The sequence below is a fragment of the Gadus chalcogrammus genome, chromosome 3 (genome assembly GCF_026213295.1).
Source record: "Gadus chalcogrammus isolate NIFS_2021 chromosome 3, NIFS_Gcha_1.0, whole genome shotgun sequence".
Taxonomy (NCBI): domain Eukaryota; kingdom Metazoa; phylum Chordata; class Actinopteri; order Gadiformes; family Gadidae; genus Gadus; species Gadus chalcogrammus.
Window position 1 is genome coordinate 16554750 of NC_079414.1, and position 22654 is coordinate 16577403.

Below are 22654 nucleotides of genomic sequence, written 5' to 3' on the forward strand. Positions count from 1 at the left end.
ACGACGTGGCCCGTTATCACAAGCATGCCAGCTCCGTCTGGTACAGCATCCATCGTGCCTCCCAAATTCTCGACAAGATGAGGCAACTATTAAACTAAAGCAATAAAGTGTATTTGCCACGTTTCTTTGCACGCTGGGTTAATATAGAGCTAGACAATATAGATTTTTTTTTAACGTTTGTCCCTTTTTATCGCTCAGAGACCTTTACAGAACAACTTATAACGTTTCGTATAAAGACGCATGTAAACCCCGCTCCCCATCGCTTTGGATGTACTCCTTCCACTCCTCCTGCCACTCCTCCTGCCGGGTTCCTGTGCCTTCAGCAGAATCGCTGTCTGCGAGGCTCCACGCTGATAAAACGGGAGGAGGGATCTAGAGAGAATTACGTGCGGACCGTCGAGATTACAACTCCCCCCCCCCCCCCCCCCCCCCCCCCCACACACCACACACACACACACACGACACACCAACACACACACACACACACACACACACACACCCCACCCCACTCTCTCAGTGGCCACGGCATGGAAAACACGCGAAATTTATAGATTGTGTTGTGTTATTCCTATAATCTGCCCTGCAATTTACGGCGCCCATCTTTCGTCCGCCTTTATCTCCTCACAAGAGAAAGCAATAGTAACCCGTTCGGGATGTGGTGTGTTTGCAGGAGCTGAGCTGCTCGTCTGCTTCTCCGTGTCGATTAGCGGTAGCTTTCTATTATCATCTGATGTTCGGCTGATTCGGTCGCCCCTACGCCTGGCAGAATAAGGAACACAGCGAGGAGGAATATCGTGGAGGTCCAAAGGAATTGTTGGTGAGTGGAGATGAGTGTTAGAATAACGATCATACGCGGGACGATGTTAGCTTGGTGGAGTCTCGCCCAACACACTCAAACACACACTGTGCTCCCGACTCGTTCCTCACTAAACGATGCATTTTAGTTAAGATGTTAGTGGCAAGCATTAAATAGCTTCGGGACCTTTCAGTTGATTACATAGAAAAGCTATCCGTGCATTTATACAAGTAGGCCGGTCAAGTTTTGTATGTTGTTCTCCATCCTCCTCCCGATTAAAAAGCGATTCAGTAATATTCTCACTCACGTTAGTAATTCATAAGGTAACGGTACGTTAACGTTACTTTAAATAGATATCCACTGAAGGTTAAACATCCATTACGAAACAAACTTCACATCGATCCTAAACCGTTGTTGTGCAATGTAACCGAAAGTATAAAAGCCACGTATTTTCCTTATCATATTTAAAGGGGTATTTAACCACGTCACTTATCTGACGATCAGGTATTTATCGAGCTGATGTTATCCATTATTACACAGTATGCTACTAAAGCTAGCTGAGGTTGTGTATTTGTTTTTTTGTATTCATGCGTTATTTTGCCCCGTAGATATTGTCTATGCTGCGTCCACACAACCGCTAGTGGGAGACAGCACACCTATGCCACAACAACACGCGGACATTATTCATTGTAATCGGCACAAAAGTGCAAATGTGGTGGTTGAGCAGTGTGGGAGAAACTGGTTTATTCTTTTAAGGGTCACGGGCACTCGTTGTAGGCTACATGCAAGCTACGATGTTGTTAAGCTATGTTTATGGGTTCTCCAGTGAGCACATTTCATTGTTTACCCCTTCAAAGTGTGCTGCGTGCCGACAGAACGCCAGACAGCCTTTATTTGGGATTCAAAGTTTAACATTTTCCTTAACCCTGGCCCGAGGACCACAGACTGATGTTAAAAAACTCTGTAAGAAGATAGCTCCTCTGGAGTGAGATTTATTATCATTATGGGAAAATGAATTGGTGATAAAATATGCTCAAAAGATAGATAATATTTGCAGAGCAAATATTAGTGTGTCCTAAGAAATAGTTAGTGAGCACTAAGAAATACAGCTTAGTGACTCAAATCGTCTGGGCATTTAATAATTCAACACCAAATTGTACCCAAATTGTAAAACTATTGCAAGTACAATGTATCTTCTGACTTTAAACAAGGGCAGGGGTTAAACCTACACCTGATAATCCAACAATATAAAAGAGTGTGGTGGGACATGAAGGCTTGCATGGTAGGTCAAACAAAAGGTTCTAAAGTAGACCTTGACCTTTATCTTTATCCCCAGCTTAAATGATTTATTTACACATGAGAGCCAGCTAAAGCAGCAGCGATCAATGCATTTGTGCAGTTGACTGCTTTTTTGCATTATACGAGTTCTGTGTCTCTTATACATAAGATCACAGAGTCAAATGTGCATGTATTGCCTCTCCTCTGTGCAGACTTGACAAATACACTCATCAAATGGGGACATGTTGGACTACGACAGGCTTCCAAACACAAATTGTTGGATTTAATGTCAATGCTTGATTGCTTAATTTGACCAAACAAATGAAAGTATTTTTTACTGTGGTAAAAGAAAATGAGAGGAGGAGTTAGACAGGGTGTGAAATGTGGTATTACGTGATGATAAGCAACAAAGTGCTTTTTTAATCTTTAATGTTTGCCGTTCAGAGAATGTATGGTTGTTTTGCACACGAGGGAATTACCCCCACATGAGAGCAGTTTTTATTTAGCAGCAATGACCCTATTCCCGGTGGGTCCTATTACTTAAAACCACGTAACTTGACCTGCAATCTTTTCATTTTTATGATAGACACATTTTGAAATTAATACTCTTTTCAATAACTTTTTATCTGGCCTGTCTCTGTTACTAACCACTTTTTTCCAGATAGTGTATGTAATCTATTAACGTTAGACCAGTGTTATGCATGTCACGCATAAACAAACGCATTTCGTCAGAGTTGCAAGGTTGTGAACATAAGGACTATGATTGCTGGAGGATGAGCTAAGCCATGATATTGGTTATCCGATTGGAGCAAATGCGTAGTTTCTTTCTTGACATTTTGTGGCTATGCTTTTTTTTTTTTTTACTAAAGTGACAGGACTGAACTGAACTGAGGCTAATTGAGGTAAACGACAGCTACATTCCCTTCTTATCTTTGGGGGCTGGAGGTGACAGAGTAAAGAGCCCTGCACCCAGAGTGCCACTAGTACGGGACAGGAGCCTGTTGCTTGTGACAGCTGCCAGTGTCAATCCTTGTTTGCTACAGCTTGTGTTACTGTGTACTGTCCTTGTCCAGTAACCAGTGAGTCAGGGGGTATGTCAAAAGCCCAAAAATTAGGGAGTCAGGGAGGGACATGAACTTTTCTTTGAGGCCTCCTCTTTTGGCCTAGTCAAGAAATATTAAGAAATTCACAGACTCAAATAGAAACCATAGAACAGTTTGTTTCTTTTTGGTTGAGGGTGCTTAACACATCCCTTTTTCTGTTTTTAGTGGTTGGGATTATGCAAAATAAGTTTGCAATAAAAAATAACGTAAGGTTATGTGCCAACATTTAATGGGTTTTGTTTTGTTTTGTTTATTAGCCATAATTTAATCAATATTTCATTGCTCTCCTTAATAACCACCATTTAAAATATGTTTAGACTGTATCACATTGGTTCAGCTTATTTTTTTTTAACCTAATAAACTCATTAAGCTTAACACTTTATCCAAAAACAATAACTAATCCATACAAAGTTGATACCTCTTGAAGACATATGCTTACTTGAATTAATTTAATCAAATCCATTGATTTCACAGACCAACAAACACTTTAATTACAACACAACAACAGGTAATTGTTAGTTGGAGCCATTGTTGTTGTTGTTGCTGTTATTGTATAGTAAGTCATTCAATGTTATTAATCTAGCCCTTAGTCTCAAACTGCTTCGAGGCCTCATGCTGTGAAACCCCGCCCAGCCCCCCCGAAGAGGAAGGAAAAACTCTTAATTATCCGGGGCAAACACTTTGGGAAGGAAGGCAGGATGGTTAGGAGGGGAATGGGTGCCACAATGCCAGCTTATTGTTAGATTGTTGGATGGAAAGTAGAAAATGAGTGTCCATGGTGGTGTGGAGGTGTTGGTGACTAAGCCGGTAGCCGTCATGTGGGGTCATGGTCACGGCAAGTAAACCACAGCATTACATTAAACCTTTTCACATTTAGTTCAGCTATTTCTTAAACATCTTATACCTTGTTACACTTATATTCACCCTTGTTGTTAGTTCATTCAAACGTTCCACTTTGTTCAAACTTAGCTTTTTTTAAAGTCTTATAAGTCTGATTTATTCAAACTATTTTTAAATTTTTTAAATGGTTTGGAATTTTACATTGTTACGATAACTCTGTTCAGACGTAAAACTTTGGAACACTTTTTAAATCTTTTCACTAGGGTTCAGCAGCTATTCATCACTTCTATCGTCTAACGTCTCAAACGGTGTCGTTTTATTAAACACTGCAGAATTCCCAGCATTTTCTTTAGGGCATTTTCTAGTTGTATATAACATTGAAACAAAAGCAAAATGTAATGATATTAAACGCATACGCCGATGCAATAGTGTTTCATATGTGAAGGCAAACTCCTGGCTGACCGAGATCACTAGTGGATATCTCACACAGTTTTAAAGGGCCCTTAAAAAGACCCTATTATACTACTTTTCTGGTCTTAATTTCTTATTAATGACTCCTATAGCGCAACCTGATACGAATCACAGCACAAAAACCGATATAGATTTTCGGGAAACTCTTCCTCTCATCTGGGTGCTTTCAGCATTCTCTGTCAACGCTCGGTTTCGTCCTTCTCCGCCCCCTCGCCCCCCTCCTGCCAACCCCACTCCGTTGTGATTGGTTACCTTCCGGAAGACCCCAGCGCGGGCAGATTTGACCAGGCATATGGGGGCGTGGCAGTGGTGCCTCTACGTGGATGATTTCCCGGAAATGTGAACAAGTGAATCGCAAACGTTGTTCCGAGTGTTTAGCGCTCTGCACAGCCACCCCAGACTGTCAGCAGGGAATACGTCGAAATGCATGTACGTCATTATTTGACACTTTAGTATGGTTAAACATGATTATCAATCATTATAACAACGTTTAAAGGTCATAAAAGTCGAAAAAGCATAATAGGTCCCCTTTAAGGTGCTTGCACACCGCCGCGCGGCAACCGCCCTGATAACCGACTCGCTGGCGGAAGGTTCGGCGCGGCGGTGTGAAGGGCCAGGCGTTTTCAATAGCGTTTCAACACGGGGAAAGCTGAGTGGTAGCGCAGAATCTGTGCGCGTTTACTGGTCAACAGCCACTTTTGTAACCGCCTCCCCTCTGCCGCCCTTCCCTCATTGAAATGAATGGAGGCGGCGAGTTGTCGCTCGGCGGTGTGAAACTGGCTTTATTGTTCCAACCGGCAAGAGTGTGATTAGCCATTACAAGCCGTTTAAAAGTCTGCCTTTTCCTGTGCCTTGGTGACGTCACAAGTGGAGGTTTCCACCTAGATGTATGCTGAATAGATCAGTACACTAGCCTAACCGGTGAAATATTAATGTTTCTTATCTATCCATCATGCATCTAGGTTGAAACTCTCATTTATGATGGCATTAAGGCACAGGGAAGATTTTCTAATGGCTTGACATGGCTAATCACACTCATACCTGATGATATAATAGGGACCCTTTAAGATCAAAGCATTTCCTCCAGTATGGTCCATAATCTGTCTGATTCCAATATAAGGCTTATATATGTGTAACGCGTTTACGATACTATAAGGAATGTTGTGTTTTCTCTATGGCTCGGGCTAATAGGCCATCTGTTGGCTGTGGCCCTGTTGTGACGTTCCTTCAGGTAATGGATCACTCTGCCTGGCTTGTGTCCATACAAACCTCAGTGCAGGTATTTGTCATGTTTAAATAAATGATAGGCTCCTTTAAGCTCCATGTCAGTCATTTTTGTATTCAAGTGTCAGTAGTCGCCCCCGCGATTGATTATTGGTTAACCGCAACGCATAGGAAATGTTGTTTTGGTTGAAAGGTCATTGTTCGGTCATCATCATGTGTTTTCTTAGTAGTTGTGGCACAGGGGGTAGCGTCGCTCATGGGTTCTCCAAAAGGTCATTCGCTTGAGAGTGTGTGAGTTTGTTAGTGTGACGTATTGTCTTTTCATTCATGTTCAAGGCTAATCATTGCAAAGGGAACAATCAGAAAATCAATAAACACATATGTGTAATCGTAAACATCCCGTTTCTTATTATATAGCATGGTTTATATGACCGTAAGAATAAAGGTTATGGATAGATCGAAGTCATTCTTTTGGTTCCTCTTATTGTGGTCTTGTCTAAGTTGAAATTGGCCATTCTCTGTACAACTGTAAGGAAGTTAATCTTTTTTAAGACCATGCTCACACTGTGTCTATTTCTGTTGCTGTGTTTTGGTGTATTGGCGTTGGCGTAGGCCTATTTCTCTCCTTGAATAGTTGGTAGAGGTTTCTATGTACCCAATTTAAAATAGATCCGTACAACTACAGTGATTTTTTTTTTAAATGAAGTTAAATTTTGTCTTGGCAACTAATGTACATATACTGCTGGAAAACATTTGGATGAAATGGATTGCCTTATATTTGACCCACCTGAATTTGTTTTAAATTTATTATTTTATTTGATCACTTACAAACTGATACCAGGCATACATCCTACATAATGGGATTCATTTGTCATCACATTGTATCTTTATAGTATTTAAATAATTTTGATCAAACCATTTTTCAAAAATAAACAGAACCCTAAATAGCTACTCTTAACTTAACAGTCTCTTAACTTAATATAAACTTGGGTGCAGCACTGAGCCATATAGTCCTGTATATTACCACTAATTTCATCTGTCCACTAAGGCAATAATAGTCCAGCCATACACAAACTAGTTCCATTCCAGCCAATTGTTTTCAATGAGATTTGATCAGCCAGCTCCAAAGGAAACGTCTACCTTGTGTTTAAATATTCATGGTGTATACATGTGATCTCTTATTTACGTCTTCAGAGGGGAACTGCCTGAGGGAAGGTCCTGATTGGTTCCCGCAAGGGGGACGGGGGTATTCTGTTGTTGCCCTGCACATGGCTCTGTTACGTAACAATATGGAGTGAGGGGAGGAGGGGAGGAGGGGGGGGGGGGGGGGTTGAGGATTAATGGAAAATGTAGAAGCAGGAAGTCTCGAACTGTGGCACGACTGGCATCTTATCTTTTTTTGAATTACCTTTAAAAATACTACACTCTTAAAAAGAAACATGTTAACTCTGGTGCCTTTTATTGTTGTAGAAAAACATCATGTGACATACACGATCAAGATCATATTACAAAAATATTTCATCATGAAGGATGAACAATCTTCTCGTTTCAACAATCTAGGAACCCTAGAACTACGTTTTTTTGGCTTCACTTCAAGTCCTCTTTAAATGTATTTTATTGGGTCCCAAGTGTTCTCTATAATGGGATCGAGACAAGGAGTTATATTCAGAAAAATACGTTCCGTACGAGCCAGGGTAAAGACGATTTTCAGCATTTAACTTTGACAGTGATTTGTAGCGCCCCCTTTGGGGGAAGTTATATCAAACCTTTTGGAGACCTGCTTACTGGGAATATTCCCAGTACCCTTTATTCCCCAAAGTCAACATAAATATGCCTACATCCCGTGATATGTTATTTTGCGCAGAAGTATTGTCTGTATCTGGTAGATTAGTGCATGCCTTCCATGTTCAACCTCCCACAGAAACACATCCAAAGCATTACAACAAGAATCCATTGACTTTTTGAAATAGTGTGAATGTATAATTTGGCTTCATTAAGCAGCCCCCAAGGGACCACATTCATCTGCATTGGACAGCCATCCTCTAGTTAGCCTGAAGACATGTCTGGTCATGCCTATTCAGCGTTGTTCAGTGAGTGGGTGAGAACCCCTCATAAAAGCACAAATCTAGACGCTGTAACTTACTGTTTCAAGGCTCCCTACTAAAAAGTAGGAAGAGTTGAGCTGTTTAACAATTTATCTGATTACTGTGTGATTACCATCATAACCCTATTATTATAATTTTTTGGGGTGCTTTATATTTATTTTCCGGATCATTCTTGGTGGGCTTAATCGCTCGCCTGAAGGTAGGCTAATTATATTCATGTACAACTTTTTCGTTTTTCATACTCTGGTGTGTGAAATCAAAGTCGTATTTTTTGCAATTTATTTTGTCAATCAAACAAATAATTTCTCACCTTTCTCTTCTCTCCTCATCTCACTCTCCCGCCCTCTTCATCATCCTCTCCCTCATCCTCTGTCTCTCCCTCCATACAGACTATCCATGAGTACCGATTTCAAGCACCATACTTTCAGGATGCCAAACATAGGGTTCCAGAACCTTCCCCTCAATATTTACATTGTTGTGTTTGGGACGGCTATATTCGTCTTCATCCTCAGCCTGCTCTTCTGCTGCTACCTGATAAGGTAAGCTCGAGAAATGGCTCCACTGCCTTCTCTTCAAGCTCATTAAGACTGGAAAAGTTTGTTTTAGGTTTCTCGGCCAAAGAGTGACATACCTTATTTTGTGTAAATGATTGTGTTGATTAAATGGGCTGAAATGAAGAACATGACCCTTCATTTATTCTGAGCATTTTAATTGTCTTGTGCAGACAGCCATCCATGCATATATCCTGAATTCATATTGGGAACGCTAAATAATTTTGAAGTGCTTGCATGGATCCTTACTTAATGAATACTCCTCGGCTAAAATGTGTCGTCCACAGCAATTATTATTTCCTGAGTTTCCTTGAGGCCAACATCATTTTGAATAATTATACAAAATGTCAATATACATATTGACTATATGCCGTTCCATCTTGAGTTGGAACGGCATATAGTCTAAGATCACTTAAAATGTGAGAGTTAAAATGTGCTTAGAATAGGCTTGGCTGCAAGCCAAGAGGCATGCTCATAAAATCAAGTTTCATACCAGTATTTCAGGCTTTATATTTTCCCATAAAATGATTTGGTGTCTGTCATAGCTGGACTATATGCCTCTGAAACAATGCATTCCTCATTCAGAAGGCACCGCAGCCGCCCTTTGATTCGGGTGACGAAGAAAAAACTCTCAAATGTCAACTTTGGAGAAAAGAGTTTCTGACCTAACCATCTTAAAGAAAAGAGAACAATAAAAGTACTGTTTAATTTGTCAAAGAAGCAAACTTGTTTTACTGAATATTGTTTAAAGTACACCACCAGTGTCCCAAATAAACTCTTGATGACATCGTATTTTGAGGTAGGTGCTAAAGTATAGGTAAATAATATTAATATTATTATTATCATCATAGATTAAATGATGGAGATAGGGATAAATTAATTCACCCAGGTGAGGGTTTATTTTTTACTTCACATGTATTTAATCAATTTACCAAGTCTCTCAAAAAAGAGTGGCAGATCATCTCGATAAATATGTTATTAATTAAGTACCTTAACTGATACACATTAAAGAGCATTGTTGTCAAATGTCATACACAAGTAGTTTAATCTAATTTCTAACCGCTGGTATCTTAAATATAATTATACATTAATATTAATTTCAGACTGTAATATACGTGCTGTTTCAAGTGTTGCACTGACCGGAATAGAAGCTTTTGTGTAGCCAGATTTGTGTGAGTGATTTCTGTAGGTAGAATGATGTGAGTTGTGACTCACTATGGCACACTGCTATAATAGCCGTGAATATCAACGCAAAACCATGCTTCGCAGCATAAGTGTGTTGAGTATATTCCCATTCATTCAAAAGTAAACAAAGACAATAATGGAATATTACAAGCCTGACTCAGGATGAATAATCGTGCACTGTGTTGTCAACCATAAACCGAAAGGTCAAAAATATAACGTTCACACAGGAAGAAATAACATTCCTAAATGATATATGATTCACATGAATGTGAAAGTTAAACTGGTTAACATGAATGTGAAAGCAAACCACTTAACTATGAGGTTGAAAGGAGACACCGGTACACATGACCCTGAACGCAATGTGCCCGGATGGCATTTCATCCTACTTCGTCTTAAATTATATTATTTTATATGATGTAATATAATATAATATTATATTAAATGGATGGTACTCAATTTCATAAAAAAATACATCGTTTCTAAGAACTGATTCATACCATTAGTTATAGCATGGTCAAAGGGAAGCCCAACTGGTCTATATTAAAACTGTCCAATACCAAACAAATCAAGTCATGATCTCTCCCCCTTTGACCCCCACTGACCCATGACCCTATGCCACCATGTGCCCTATTACATGCTGGTCTCTTTCAGAATGTCAGTACCTCTGCTAGTGTGTGCTGCCTGTTTTGCAGATTCCTCTCACACTGCAGCGAGAGGTTAAGGTTACTTGTTATGGAGGTAAATCTCATATGACTACGAATCTCTTATCTCTCCTGCTCACACTGTGCTCCCCTTACAACCTTCCCTGCTCAAACATTTACGCCATCTTTTTTTCTCGCTCTGTGTCCAGACTCTTCCATTCTCTCACTTGTTTACTATTGTTATTTGTTGTGGTGGTTGTTGTTTGTTGTTGTCAATAGTTCTTGCCTGAGCGAAAGGTTCACACGTGTATATTTCCCTTCGTGTGGCTCATAGATGTTCAGTTTACCAGCCTGTTCAGGTTACATTAGTAACTAAAATTCATATTTTTTGCCATGTTTTAATTGTGTGCTTTAATTGATCTATGTCCTTTTTCCGTGAATGGTGAGTTTAGATTTTATCTTTACCACAGCGTTAATTCTGATTCTGGTCAATAACGTTCAGAGAGTATGCCTTCTTCAATATTGGAACACCTCGTAGAGCATTTATTTGGACCTAGATTGGTGATCTGCCTTTAAACAGGTCCAAATCAATGCTCTACAAATCCAGCATTAACAACACGGTCAAATAGAACTTTCAAATCATGTTTCCTTGACAACACAAAAACCACACGCTTAATAATAATGCACTGCAGAAGATTTTTTGAGTTTGACTACTTAAGTAGATAAAAAAACGTCAACAATGTTACAGATGAAAGTAACTCATTTGTAATCATTGTTGGTACCTGGGGTATATATGTGGTACGGTGTCCACTGCTAAAAGGTGTACGTTATTAATGACGCTTTTTAACTTAAAATCAATTACAAAATGTGAAATGGTTGCATATATGAGTTGAAGAACAAATGGTCAGTCTAAAGTTACTCAAACAAACTGGATAAAACAGTAACTTATTGATAATATTGTATAATGTAGTTTTTCATTTGTTGCAGAATACTTTGATGAATAATATTTTATTCATCAAAACCATTTCTGTCAGAGCAATCATAAATTGTTTCCTTAGTTGTTGATGGACCGCTCTGTGTTGATATATATGAGTATTTCAAAAGATTCCTTCATCCATTAATTGTATCACTTCATATATAATTGTTATAATGTTAAAATAATGTAATGCATCAATTGAATATATGATGTATAGATAAGCTGCATAACAGCTATAATAGATTTTCCTTGAAATATTGAAGTTGCAATCTATTAGATGTTCCTATATGCCCAGCCTAAATCGGTTTTCCAGCTTACTACAAATATTGAACAAATATTATTTTTCCTGTATAAAATAAGGTGATCCAAAATGACAAACTTGAAAAATGTAATAAAAAATGTATTAAATACAATTATTTTTGCTTAAACTGTATGATAAACTCATGCTTTACATTTCAATTTCTAGCATCACGAGTGCAATAAATTGTGACTTTTAAGTCCTTCTTTCTGGATGTATCTGTCGGATAGGATCACGAGTTTTAGATCACTTACTAATCCAGGAGATCTTTTTCCCTTTCATTCTTTCTAGATTACGGCACCAGGCCCACAAAGAGTTGTACGCATACAAACAGGTAAGACACACACACACACACACACACACACACACACACACACACACACACACACACACACACACACACACACACACACACACACACACACACACACACACACACAGAGAGCTGTTTCTTTGTCAATTGATGGATATAACGATCTATTTGCAAATAAAGAACGAACACACTCAAAGTATTTATCTCACTCTAGATCTCTTTGAAGCCGTTTAGTGTGTCGCAAATTTGAGGGCAATCTGTACAATGTTGGAACAAATTATATAGTACCATTTGAAATGTGATTATTTAAGTCCCTTACATGCAAATGTTATTGGGTTTTGTCTCCTTGCCAACGTATGGCATTGTTAAAACCAGTTTACATTCTCTGTTGCTTACATTCTCTGCTGAACAATACATAGCGGCTACACAAACGTTCAAGGGCGGTAGCTGTTGTTATCTCTTCTATGTTGATCAGACTAAGGCCCCGTCCACACAGAGCCGATTTTTTGGTGTGAAACCGCATAAGTTCTTGTGCGTTTCGGCTGACCGTCCAGACGGAGCCGGCGAATCTGGTGCCCTTAACCACACATTTCTGAAACCACCCTCGGAGGGGGTTTCAAATCTATCCGGACCTATGCGATTTCGTGTTAGGATTCGTGTGGACCCCTGAAACGCAAACAATGACGACATTAGCCCCCCACCAGCTGGGGGACGTCAGAGTTGCGTTGAATTTATTTATTATTTTATTTTCATTCTTTTTGTAGCTTTAAATAAAGCCTTTTGATGAATTGAATTGCTAACTGTACGTTAAAAAGTACTTCTGCTCAATTTAAAAGATTGAATCTCCTTGTGACTGAATGTTTGTATACAGCGCGCAGGCTGTATGCGCGCAGGCTTGATGCGCTCCACTATTTTCTGTGGAGAACCAGCGCCTTGAATATTTACTACAGCCTTTCTGCAGCTCGATGCGGTTTCGCAATGACTCTCTCTTTACGGAGATATTCCTGAACCGCATTAAATGAAACCGGATCGTTTTCGCCCGTTTCGGCTCCGTGTGGACGGGGCCTAGGTGAGATACAAAGGAAATTCTGAATTTAAAGTGTGAAAAGTCACACACCTTCCTGGGTACCTTCCGAAACCAAGTGGAAAAGAGATTATCCTTTTTGGGGTTTTCTCTACATTGCATACCTACTTAGATCATGGAGGGTTGCTGAAGGAAATATCCAGGTAACAAGTTTTTGATCATTGACCATGTCTGCTCTTCCTTTGCAGGTTATACAGAAAGAAAAGGTCAAAGAGCTAAATTTGCATGAGGTAAGTCCTACCTACGAGTTAAGATTATGATTTTCCTAAATCATATTCGCATAATGGTTGCTAATCATCTGACATTATTCATTAATACGGTAATACAGACAACTGCTGCCCCCCCCCCCATTCACAAAACATAGAGCATCTCAAATCAAAAGACCTAATTGAGCAAAAAGTTTCTCAAACTAACTAATTCATGTGATTTATACATACCCCTAATTAAGTATAGGGTGTGCCACGAAGACCATCTGCCTTTGCAACCACAATAAACCTCTATGCTTTACTCGTACGTCAAAAGAATCTGGTTCGCAGGAAGATACATTTAGATGATATTGCATCATGGCACTGATGCCCTATTGTATGACCATTAGATTAGATCAAAAATTAAAATATATAAAAAATATCCAAATATCATGACCAATTGCCTGATAAAACCGACATTCACAGCCTTCTCTAACGCCTACAATAGATAACACACCCGTCCTGGGGTCATTTGTAAAAGACGATGCTACTTAATCTCTTTTGACGACAACAATGGGAGGCTCTGGCTCTTTGTACTACACCAGCGTGTCCCTCTTTTCACCCATCCACCTTTCAACTCTGTTTTGAGTTAACTGCCCCTGCCTCTGTCGAAGCAAATTTAGACTTTAGACCGCTCCTAGTTATCCCTGTTTTGTATGTGGAAGCATCTTGCCTGTCAATCACAGGTGTATGAGTGCAACACCTCTAAATGGAGAAGAAGTGTGGGGAGAAGGGGAGCCGAGGAGAAGGTTTTTTGGTTGATTAGTTTCAATATCTCACTCTCCTCTGCTCTTCTCTGCTCTAGCTCTTAAGAACGCTCAAATCATACCTACAGCACCTTTTAGTAAATCAATAAGAAATTGTTATTATTGATTTACTACCATACAAAAGAAGTAATCACTCTTCAACATTTTGTGGGTAGCAATTATTATCTTATTTTTCAAATTATAATCTAATAATACAAGCATTAAGAAGTAAAAGTGTGAGGTCATCAGTGTCGAAAGGAAACGGTATCATAGCATCGTATTGGATACACACTCTCTCCTACTCTACAGATATGTGCAGTGTGCCTGGAGGAGTTCAAACAGAGAGATGAGCTGGGCATCTGCCCATGCAAGCATGCCTTTCACAGAAAGTAAGTAGAACAGGTTTGGTCGGGCAACCAGGGACACGCACAATTGATTCATGCATGCATCAATCATCATTAAATTGGGTAAATATGGGCAGTCGTACAGAATAACATACCTGCGACCTACCAAAGTATTTGGTAAAGTGTGGAGATACTTTCGGCACCGGAATATCAGTCAAATCAGCAATACATTCTCATGCACATTTAACAAACAGAGTTGATTAATGCCTCTCTTTTTAAATCGTATTTTTGTCCCACAAAAATAGTCAGTGACAAACAGTAAATGATTAAAGTGGCAACACACAGGCTGCTTCTGGTTATGCCTCTTGTAGCTGCCTATTGCTCCCAAGCCATCTGTCAGCATCACTACAAGTGACAGTCGTTCTCCTACATGTGTTCCAGGCCTGGATTTGCATTGGGGTTAGGGTTACCACAGCATACCAGCTCATTAACTCATTAGGGAGCAGAGCTCTAAACAGGAAGCTCAGGGAAAATGTGACAGGAGAATGACGTATGGCATACATACACACACACACACACACACACACACACACACACACACACACACACACACACACACACACACACACACACACACACACACACACACACACACACACACACACGTATAGATAACCTAGAGCAGGGGTGCCCAACCAGTCGATCGCGGTCTACCAGTAGATCGCCGACAGATCCCAAGTCGATCGCGAGGGGTGAAGAAAAAAAAAAAAAAAAAGTTTTTTTTTTTTTTTAATAAAATTAAATTTGCGCGGGACATATACGCGCGGTAGCGCATGTGCTGTTAACAGCAGTTGAAAGCCGTCAACAGTAGTTACACACTCCTAAACGTTGGCATGGCTGAGGGGAAACAAGCTAAGACCTACCATTTTCACCCTGAGTGGGAGGAAGATTATTGATTATCGTTGAGAAGGTGCCGTGCGCAGACGGAATGAAACCCCCACTGAAGTCCGTAGGTTCACGATACAACCCCCCCCCCCCCCCCCCCCCCCCCGTCAACAATTGTTCTCTACCCCCCCCCCCCCCCCCCCCGGCTTGAAGGTAGGTTTGCTGGTAGATCTCGGGAGGTTGGCTACTTGAAAAGTAGATCTTGGGTCAAAAAAGGTTGGGCACCCCTGACCTAGAGTTACAGATTCACCATTCTTGTTCTCCAACCTTGAACCTGATCCCTGTTCTTACTCTCCATACCCTCCTTCCGTGTGTGTGTGTGTGTGTGTGTGTGTGTGTGTGTGTGTGTGTGTGTGTGTGTGTGTGTGTGTGTGTGTGTGTGTGTGTGTGTGTGTGTGTGTGTGTGTGTGTGTGTGTGTGTGTGTGTGTGTGTGCCTTCATCCAGGTGCCTGATTAAGTGGCTGGAGGTGAGGAAGGTGTGCCCGCTGTGCAACACCCTGGTGCTGCAGCTGGCCCAGCAGGCCGGCACCCCCACCGACACCCCCACACAACAGCCCCTTCCTGGGGTGGAGAACCTGGTGTAGCCCACAGCCACCCTGCCCACCCACCAACACCATATCACCACACAAACTGAGCACACACACGTACAGGGACCCACACATTCACAGACACGCACAGGTACAGAGGCACACATATGCCTCCAAGATGTGCCTCCCAGATGCCGGCGCACATAATCGCACAAAGCGATGCAAACACACACATATCCACACACATGCATCCATACACATGCACTGCCAACTCAAATACACACAACCTGCCCTGACATCTGGATAGAGGAGCCGGACAATTGATCTGTATCCAAGAAGTAGTGAAGGAGAGGCTGGAGCTTTGGTGTAGAACTGTCTTGATCTGCCATTTATCTATTTCAATGGCTGCTCACTTTGCCTTTCTTGATACCTGGATACCTTGGATGTCAGTGCCATCTCATAATGTACACTCTGTTGAGCTTGCCCTATTGTTGTTGTTGTTAAACGGACAGTGCAGAAGAAGATGATGTTTGCTTCTCAGCCAAGACTGTTTCACAACCAAAGCAATTTGATTGGGACACCAGCAGAATGCGAGTTCATGAAAAAACTGTTTTGTTTTTTTAATCTATTTTTTGTTTGTTTTTGACAAGCACTTTATGATGACTGAACCTTAATTGCTTGTGATGGAAGTAGCAAGGTAATATTTTATTATAATTTTTCATAATTTGTTTCTTAATATGTGTGTTTTTATTTTATTTTTATTAGTTTAAGATTTTTATAAGGACAACGTTGATCTTAAAGGGACAACCGTATTTACAATATGTTGCGGAAAGTGAAGAATGATTTCAAAGTGGTGGATGCAAAAATATCTAACAAATCTGTCTTATAAAAATGTGAATTGAGGTCGAAGATTTGTATTTGTCGCAACCCAGAACAGATTTTCAGGTATACATCTGAAACAAAAACAAACACACATGCAAACACACAAACAGGCAACAAAATTTAATTATATATTAATATGACAGTTTTACACTTCAATTAATTTAATACTATTAAAAGTTTACAGTTATTTGTATTTGTTACAGTTTGGCTATTTTTTTTAAAATTATTAATCAGCTTGTCTTGCCTGTATTTCAATGGAGGAAAACCTTTGCATGCCACATTCATTGTCTTGGGACATTCACTGTAACACATTTATGCTATGAAGAACGAAATAACTGAAAGTGAAAGTTTTATTTACATGTGATACCGAAGAACAAATTCTGATTGGCTACTAACTTTCAAATTTCAGCCATATAAAGTCACGGTTAACAGAACAGAAGTCCTTAGAGTTTAGTCAGGGGGCTGAGAACAAGCTGGCCCGTGCCACCTTTGCTGCATGCCGACACAATTCACTTTAACATGTTGTGTTAGTGCTGTGGCAAAGGTAACCCGCACACTTTGTTACTCACAGCGTGAACCAATCAGAAGGCTGTCAGAACAGCTGTGCTCAGCCGTTTCATTCAGAAAACAAGCCCAATGTTGCTGCTGATCAGAGCCCTGCAGTCTAGTGGTTTCTACTCCTGCTTCACCCACTTGTTGTTATTGTTGTTACTCGCTGCACGTGACATGCATAGTGTTCCATTACAAACATTATTGGGTCAAAGTGCTAAGTAGCTTACTTTGGACAGATAAAGGTTGTGTGCCACTCTAAGCGTTTGAAGAAGAGGCTATGGATAATTCGGCACTTTTTTGCAATTAATCTTGTAATATATTATTATGATGAAATTTCTGTCCCAACTTTTTCACAAACAGCTGAAAAAAAACTATTTAAGCTTGACCTGTGCAATCCAATAACAATGCTCAAGCATTGTTATTTTCTGTTTGTTTGACTATAATGATACATATAAAGAGCTGTTTTTCAAACTGGCATATCCTTATATTTGATATAAATAAAAAGAGTAATAAATTATTAGGGTAAAATTATCAAGAAATAGTAAACAAGAAGGAAAGTTATCTATTGCCTATTACTAAACACTTATGAGATTTTTCTTGAAAGTTCAGCCACTTGAAATTGGCCCTTATAAGCCTTCCCTTGTCGATAAATATTTTCTTCCTGGGCCTGTTCTACAGAGAACGATCCTCTAACTAGCCAGATATGAAAGAAGGTGGCACCTTCTTTCTCATTGACACAGCCATCCCATACAAGCCCTTCAAAAGGCCATTTACTTGTATTTTTAAGTTTGATCATAACAAGTTAACAATTTGATATGGTTGATCATAACTGGAAAACCTGACAAAGCACATCCCTCTGTTGTGATCTTTTTTTTGTCGTTTTTAAGTGCAAGCTTGGAGATTGAAACACGATGATTGTAATATGTATGGTAAAGCGCTGGTGATTGAGAAGTGTTGTTTTTTCCGTTTTTGTTGTATGTATTCATACTATTATTTGGTATTGTTACACAGAAAAAACTGGTAGCGAGACACTCAAGACACTCAAACTGCCATCCAACAATCTGATGTGGTTTATTCCGTTCCAGCGTTTGTGGTATTTTTTTCAGTTGAAATTGCTGCCGCCCTATAAACATGAAATGTGGAGCATGTATTGACGTAAAAATATGTATAATTGTTTTAGGAAGGGCTCCTCGAAGTGCAGAGCAGGCACATCTTCATAGTAAATGGAAAAGGCTATGAGAAGGTATTTTCACACTTGGACGACTGTTGTTCTAAGTTTAGTACCTGTAGATTATCATTGTGTCACGGAATTTAACAGTGTATACCCACTTATATGTCAACATATGGGTATGACCTCAGACTGAGGCATTTGGTGCTTTTTTTCTATCAACAGCGAACTGCACGTCATGAAATGAGGCTCAAGGAAAAGAGGCGTGGCTTGGTTTACTTTTGAAACTCCTGGCTCACTGAATTAAGTGCTCTCTCTCAGCAAACGTCTTATCATGTATCCAACAATATCTTCTTTCTATCTCTTCCTTTCAGCACCATTTTTTTTTTAGAAGCAATAATTCTGTAAGGCAACTGATGCAGCAGAATTGTTAAAGTTCTATTTTTGTATATTTAATTGCTCAGTTTTGAAATTTTCAACACAGTTTTTTTGTTGCATGATATGCCATGAATTGTAAATAAAGTGTCCATGTTTTGGAAGTAATTTCTGGAGTGGAGTGGCCTCTGTGATGATAACTTGAAAACTAATGGTAGAATGGGGGAAACATTGGATAAAGAGGAGGTTTACCCAGTTTTGTAGAGCAGCACTGTCAGACATTTTTATCTGCCTTTGAACAAATTAAATTCCATGTGAGGCTGAGAACAATCAAAACATAATCAAAACTGGAGTAACTAATTAATAAGTCTAAAAAAGGGAAAGAACTAAGGTGGCATAGGCCCTTCATTGAGACACATGAGTCAGTCTGGGGTTATTGTTGAATAGTCCAAAGAAACCATGCACGTCGTATGTTCTTTCCTTGATCTCAATGGAAAACGTCATGCCGTGAGGAAAGATTAAAAAAAAAATATATATATAACTTCATAACTTCATAACCAATCAATCTTGAGGATCAGAAATTATAAAAAAATAAATGACAATTACAAAATCAATGTATTTTTCTGTTGAATGACCTAACTGTCTCCTGGTCATTTCCACCACACCACACACCTGAACCGGAGCTTCTGACTGCTTCACATGGTATCTGGGATCGTTACCGGCCTGAGTAGCCCAAGGCTGCGCCTCTCTGCTGAGCGGGCCGAGCCATTCTTTTATAGCTGCAGAATGATTGCAGGACACAATGACTTGGCCAGAACACCTCTCCATGTCCTCATTGAAAGTTTCATATCACAGAAAAAAATTGCAGTGAATAAAGGCACCGTTGAAAGATGAGCAAAAATGTTTGCCAGGTTTTCTATCATTCAAGAAAAGAGCTGCAATGTAAATTGACTTCATCTAGTGGTAAGGAGGGGAATTACGAGGGGGATCCCCCCCCCCCCCCACCCCCTGGTTTACTTTTATATATATTAAAATAATTACTGCTAATTAATTATCAATGCTCTCATTAGGTCTATATGTAATGCCTTTTAAATAGTTCTCTGGATCTTTCGAGCAATAGCAACATGATATAGCCTAATTTAGGCCTACATGAAAATCAATGCTGTTAGACAAACATCTGCATACATATTGCACATGCATTCCATACAAAATGACGAGTGGAGGAACAAGTCAAGCCACTAGAGCATCTGTGAAAGGATTTAATCCCACCTGTCATATTATGAAAACAATGAAGCAGCAACATTGGTTTCATAAAACAACTGTACTTAGGGAGGAATATTGGGCAGGGTTCATATAGTAACACCATTCTGTAATGCCAGAGGATGAAAGAGTTGATTCTTAACAACTTCTAAACGACTTTCACTAGCCTTGTGCCTTTAGGATTGAAGTTTTTTCCAGATTCAAAGTGTCTTATTCTGCATTCTTTGGTAAGTATTTTTGTGACTAGGCCTAATTGCATTATGTTTTATTGGGATAACTAGTTTATTCATTCTATTTTGTAGGATCGCAAAATAATGTCATTGTTGTTTTGATTTTACCTTCCTAAAACAGCTGGTAAGTGTGTGCAGCACACACCAATTATAAATACATGGATAGGGGCCTCAGGTTAAATATAATCCATTATAACACTTGGCCCATGTTGTGGGATTAGAAAGGGATTTTATATAAAATAAAAGATAAAAAATTACGGCTAAATATTAATTCGTTTTTTATATAACAGGCAGTTATGTCAATAATGACAACATGGAAAGGATGAAAATGTAGGTGATAGCTAATAGTAAATTGCTAGTAAAATGTACATGATCACTGCTAAGAGACCATTTATAGCTTGATTATGTGGGTATGTGTTTGAAAAAGCAAGCCAAACGTTTGTTACAAGTTTCTTTTTTTAAACAATGCCAAAAGGTTGAGCATTTATCATTGTAGTTGTCGTTTACATTTGTAGTGCAAATGTTGTGTACTTTTTTATTATTATTATTAAATATGGCATTGAATGGGGCAAAAGCACTCAAATCAACCACTCTTTATATGACATCTGGGAGTTTTCAATTTAACAAGGTGTGCTATTATCGTCAAATTATTGTTTTAGTATATACTATACACCTGAACAAAATAACACTTTTTGCTGGGGATAATTTGTTTTTAATAGCAGTTTATTTGTATTTATTGGCGTGACGAGACGACCGTCACGTGCGCTAAACAATATATAGGATATTGCCCAATATCCCAAGGCAAATCAAATTGCGCCATCTTAGGAGGTTCATTTGCAGAGTTTTTGAAATTCTTGAAAATCTGCTTCCCCTTCACCATTAACAAATTGAGCAATTCCTTTTATAATTGAGCAAGATAACGCTGAGTTATGCGCAAATTAAGAATATGCAAATTAGCCATGGACATTCAATCAATCACAAATCCGCTCAAGAGTGGCCAGACACTTGACAGGCCAGTGGAGGGCACCCGCCTGTGGTCATGTGACAAGATTTGTGTTTATTGCTCAATCAATTATGTCACAATGTCAAATTCAACTTAGGCTATTTGTATCTAATTATGTTTGGTCTACTGACGTAGGCTCAAACGGGACTCAATAGTATAATCATACGAAAGGGGGATTCTGTATCTCAAAAAATGTAGGTGAAGGTGCCCTTATTTGAGCGTATGCTCTAGCTAGCAAATGCTGTGCAGGCCATTGAAGGGGTACACTCACAATATTTTCAAAGCCTGCTGTTGTAGCGGTGGATTTTGTGTACCCTGTTCACCTTAAGCACCTTTTTCCACCGGCGGGTACGCTTCGGACCCAGCACACCTCAGCCCGGTATAGCCCAGCTCAGTTACGGCTCGCGTTTCCACTGCCGCCAGTATCCTTATGGTAGGGCGGGGTTTAAGCCGTAGGGCGATATCCGAGGCAGCTCTGTAAACAACGTGACCTCATAGCAGCCCCACACAGTGTATCCTGCTAATAAATCCAATGAAAAAGAAGAACGTGCACAATGAACAAAGAGCAACAATGTAGGACGTCCAAGAAGGACGGCAAACTTTTGCGCATCATTTTCATCAATAAACAAAACTTTCCCGTTGTCCAGAAATACCTTGCGGGTACTGTTTGTTGGTTATTATCCACCTGCCGCACGGAAGTGCGATTCCATCGACTAATCAACGGACGGTGTGTATAGCTCGAACTGGCCGGCACCCTTCAAGGCGTCTCAGGGCCCCAACGGAGGAGTACTGCAAAACGAGTACGGCTGAGTACGGCTCAATACGGCTAAGTCTGCATCACGCCGACTTTTGGCGGTGGAAACCCGACCTGTACCGCACCTTTGCGAACTGAACCGACCCGCACCCTCTGGTGGAAATGCGCCACTACTTATATAATTGATAATAATTGTTTATACATTTAACCAAGGCAGATTCTGGATAATATTTATACATTTGCCTATTTGTTGCAATTGTGGAAGCCCTCCTGCCCCTTTTGACAGAAAGTTCTCAAACGTGGTATGAGGGCCTTATTTGACATGTGGAATAATAAGGCCTCAAGGTCACGTCAGAATATATTTTTCTGTACCTTCAAAGTTTTGGAAAACATTCAAGCTTTTTCTTGTAAACTATAAACCCAAATGACACACGCGTTTCTTGTTGAGGTAAAAATGGCACTTGTACACCTCAAAGTGGCCCAGGGATATTAATCTTGGCATGCCTAAAGGCAATTGCATGTAAAATGATCAGTCGTCATCACATTTTTACATTTTAAATGTAATTTATATTCATATTTTGTGTATTTGAGTGTAATCTAATTTCACTATGTCAACAGGAAATGGTTCACATAGGCTAGAAAAAGATAAGGCTATACTGGTTAGGCAAATAGCTCTGGATAGTCAAAGCAACAGTAACACACAACATGTACACAATTTCCTTTGCAGGCGTTCTAAATGTCATTTCGACAATCTGCAA

At 39.7% G+C, this 22654-nt stretch overlaps 1 protein-coding gene across 3 annotated transcripts; it reads left to right on the forward strand.

Moving 5' to 3' along the window:
• Nucleotides 1–476: 476 nt before the first annotated feature.
• Nucleotides 477–16575, forward strand: rnf24 (ring finger protein 24). Of its 3 annotated transcripts, none has more exons than XM_056586312.1 (6): nucleotides 477–817; nucleotides 8207–8356; nucleotides 11760–11802; nucleotides 13054–13095; nucleotides 14166–14245; nucleotides 15591–16575. In XM_056586312.1, the coding sequence occupies exons 2-6, from the start codon at nucleotides 8214–8216 to the stop codon at nucleotides 15727–15729; spliced, it is 447 nt and encodes a 148-aa protein (XP_056442287.1). In that variant the 5' UTR covers nucleotides 477–817; nucleotides 8207–8213; the 3' UTR covers nucleotides 15730–16575. The 3 variants fall into 3 exon arrangements, with proteins under 3 accessions (XP_056442287.1, XP_056442290.1, XP_056442288.1); XM_056586315.1 differs by lacking the exon at nucleotides 15591–16575 and adding an exon at nucleotides 14642–14778; XM_056586313.1 differs by lacking the exon at nucleotides 477–817 and adding an exon at nucleotides 7057–8016.
• The last annotated feature ends 6079 nt before the right edge of the window (nucleotides 16576–22654 follow it).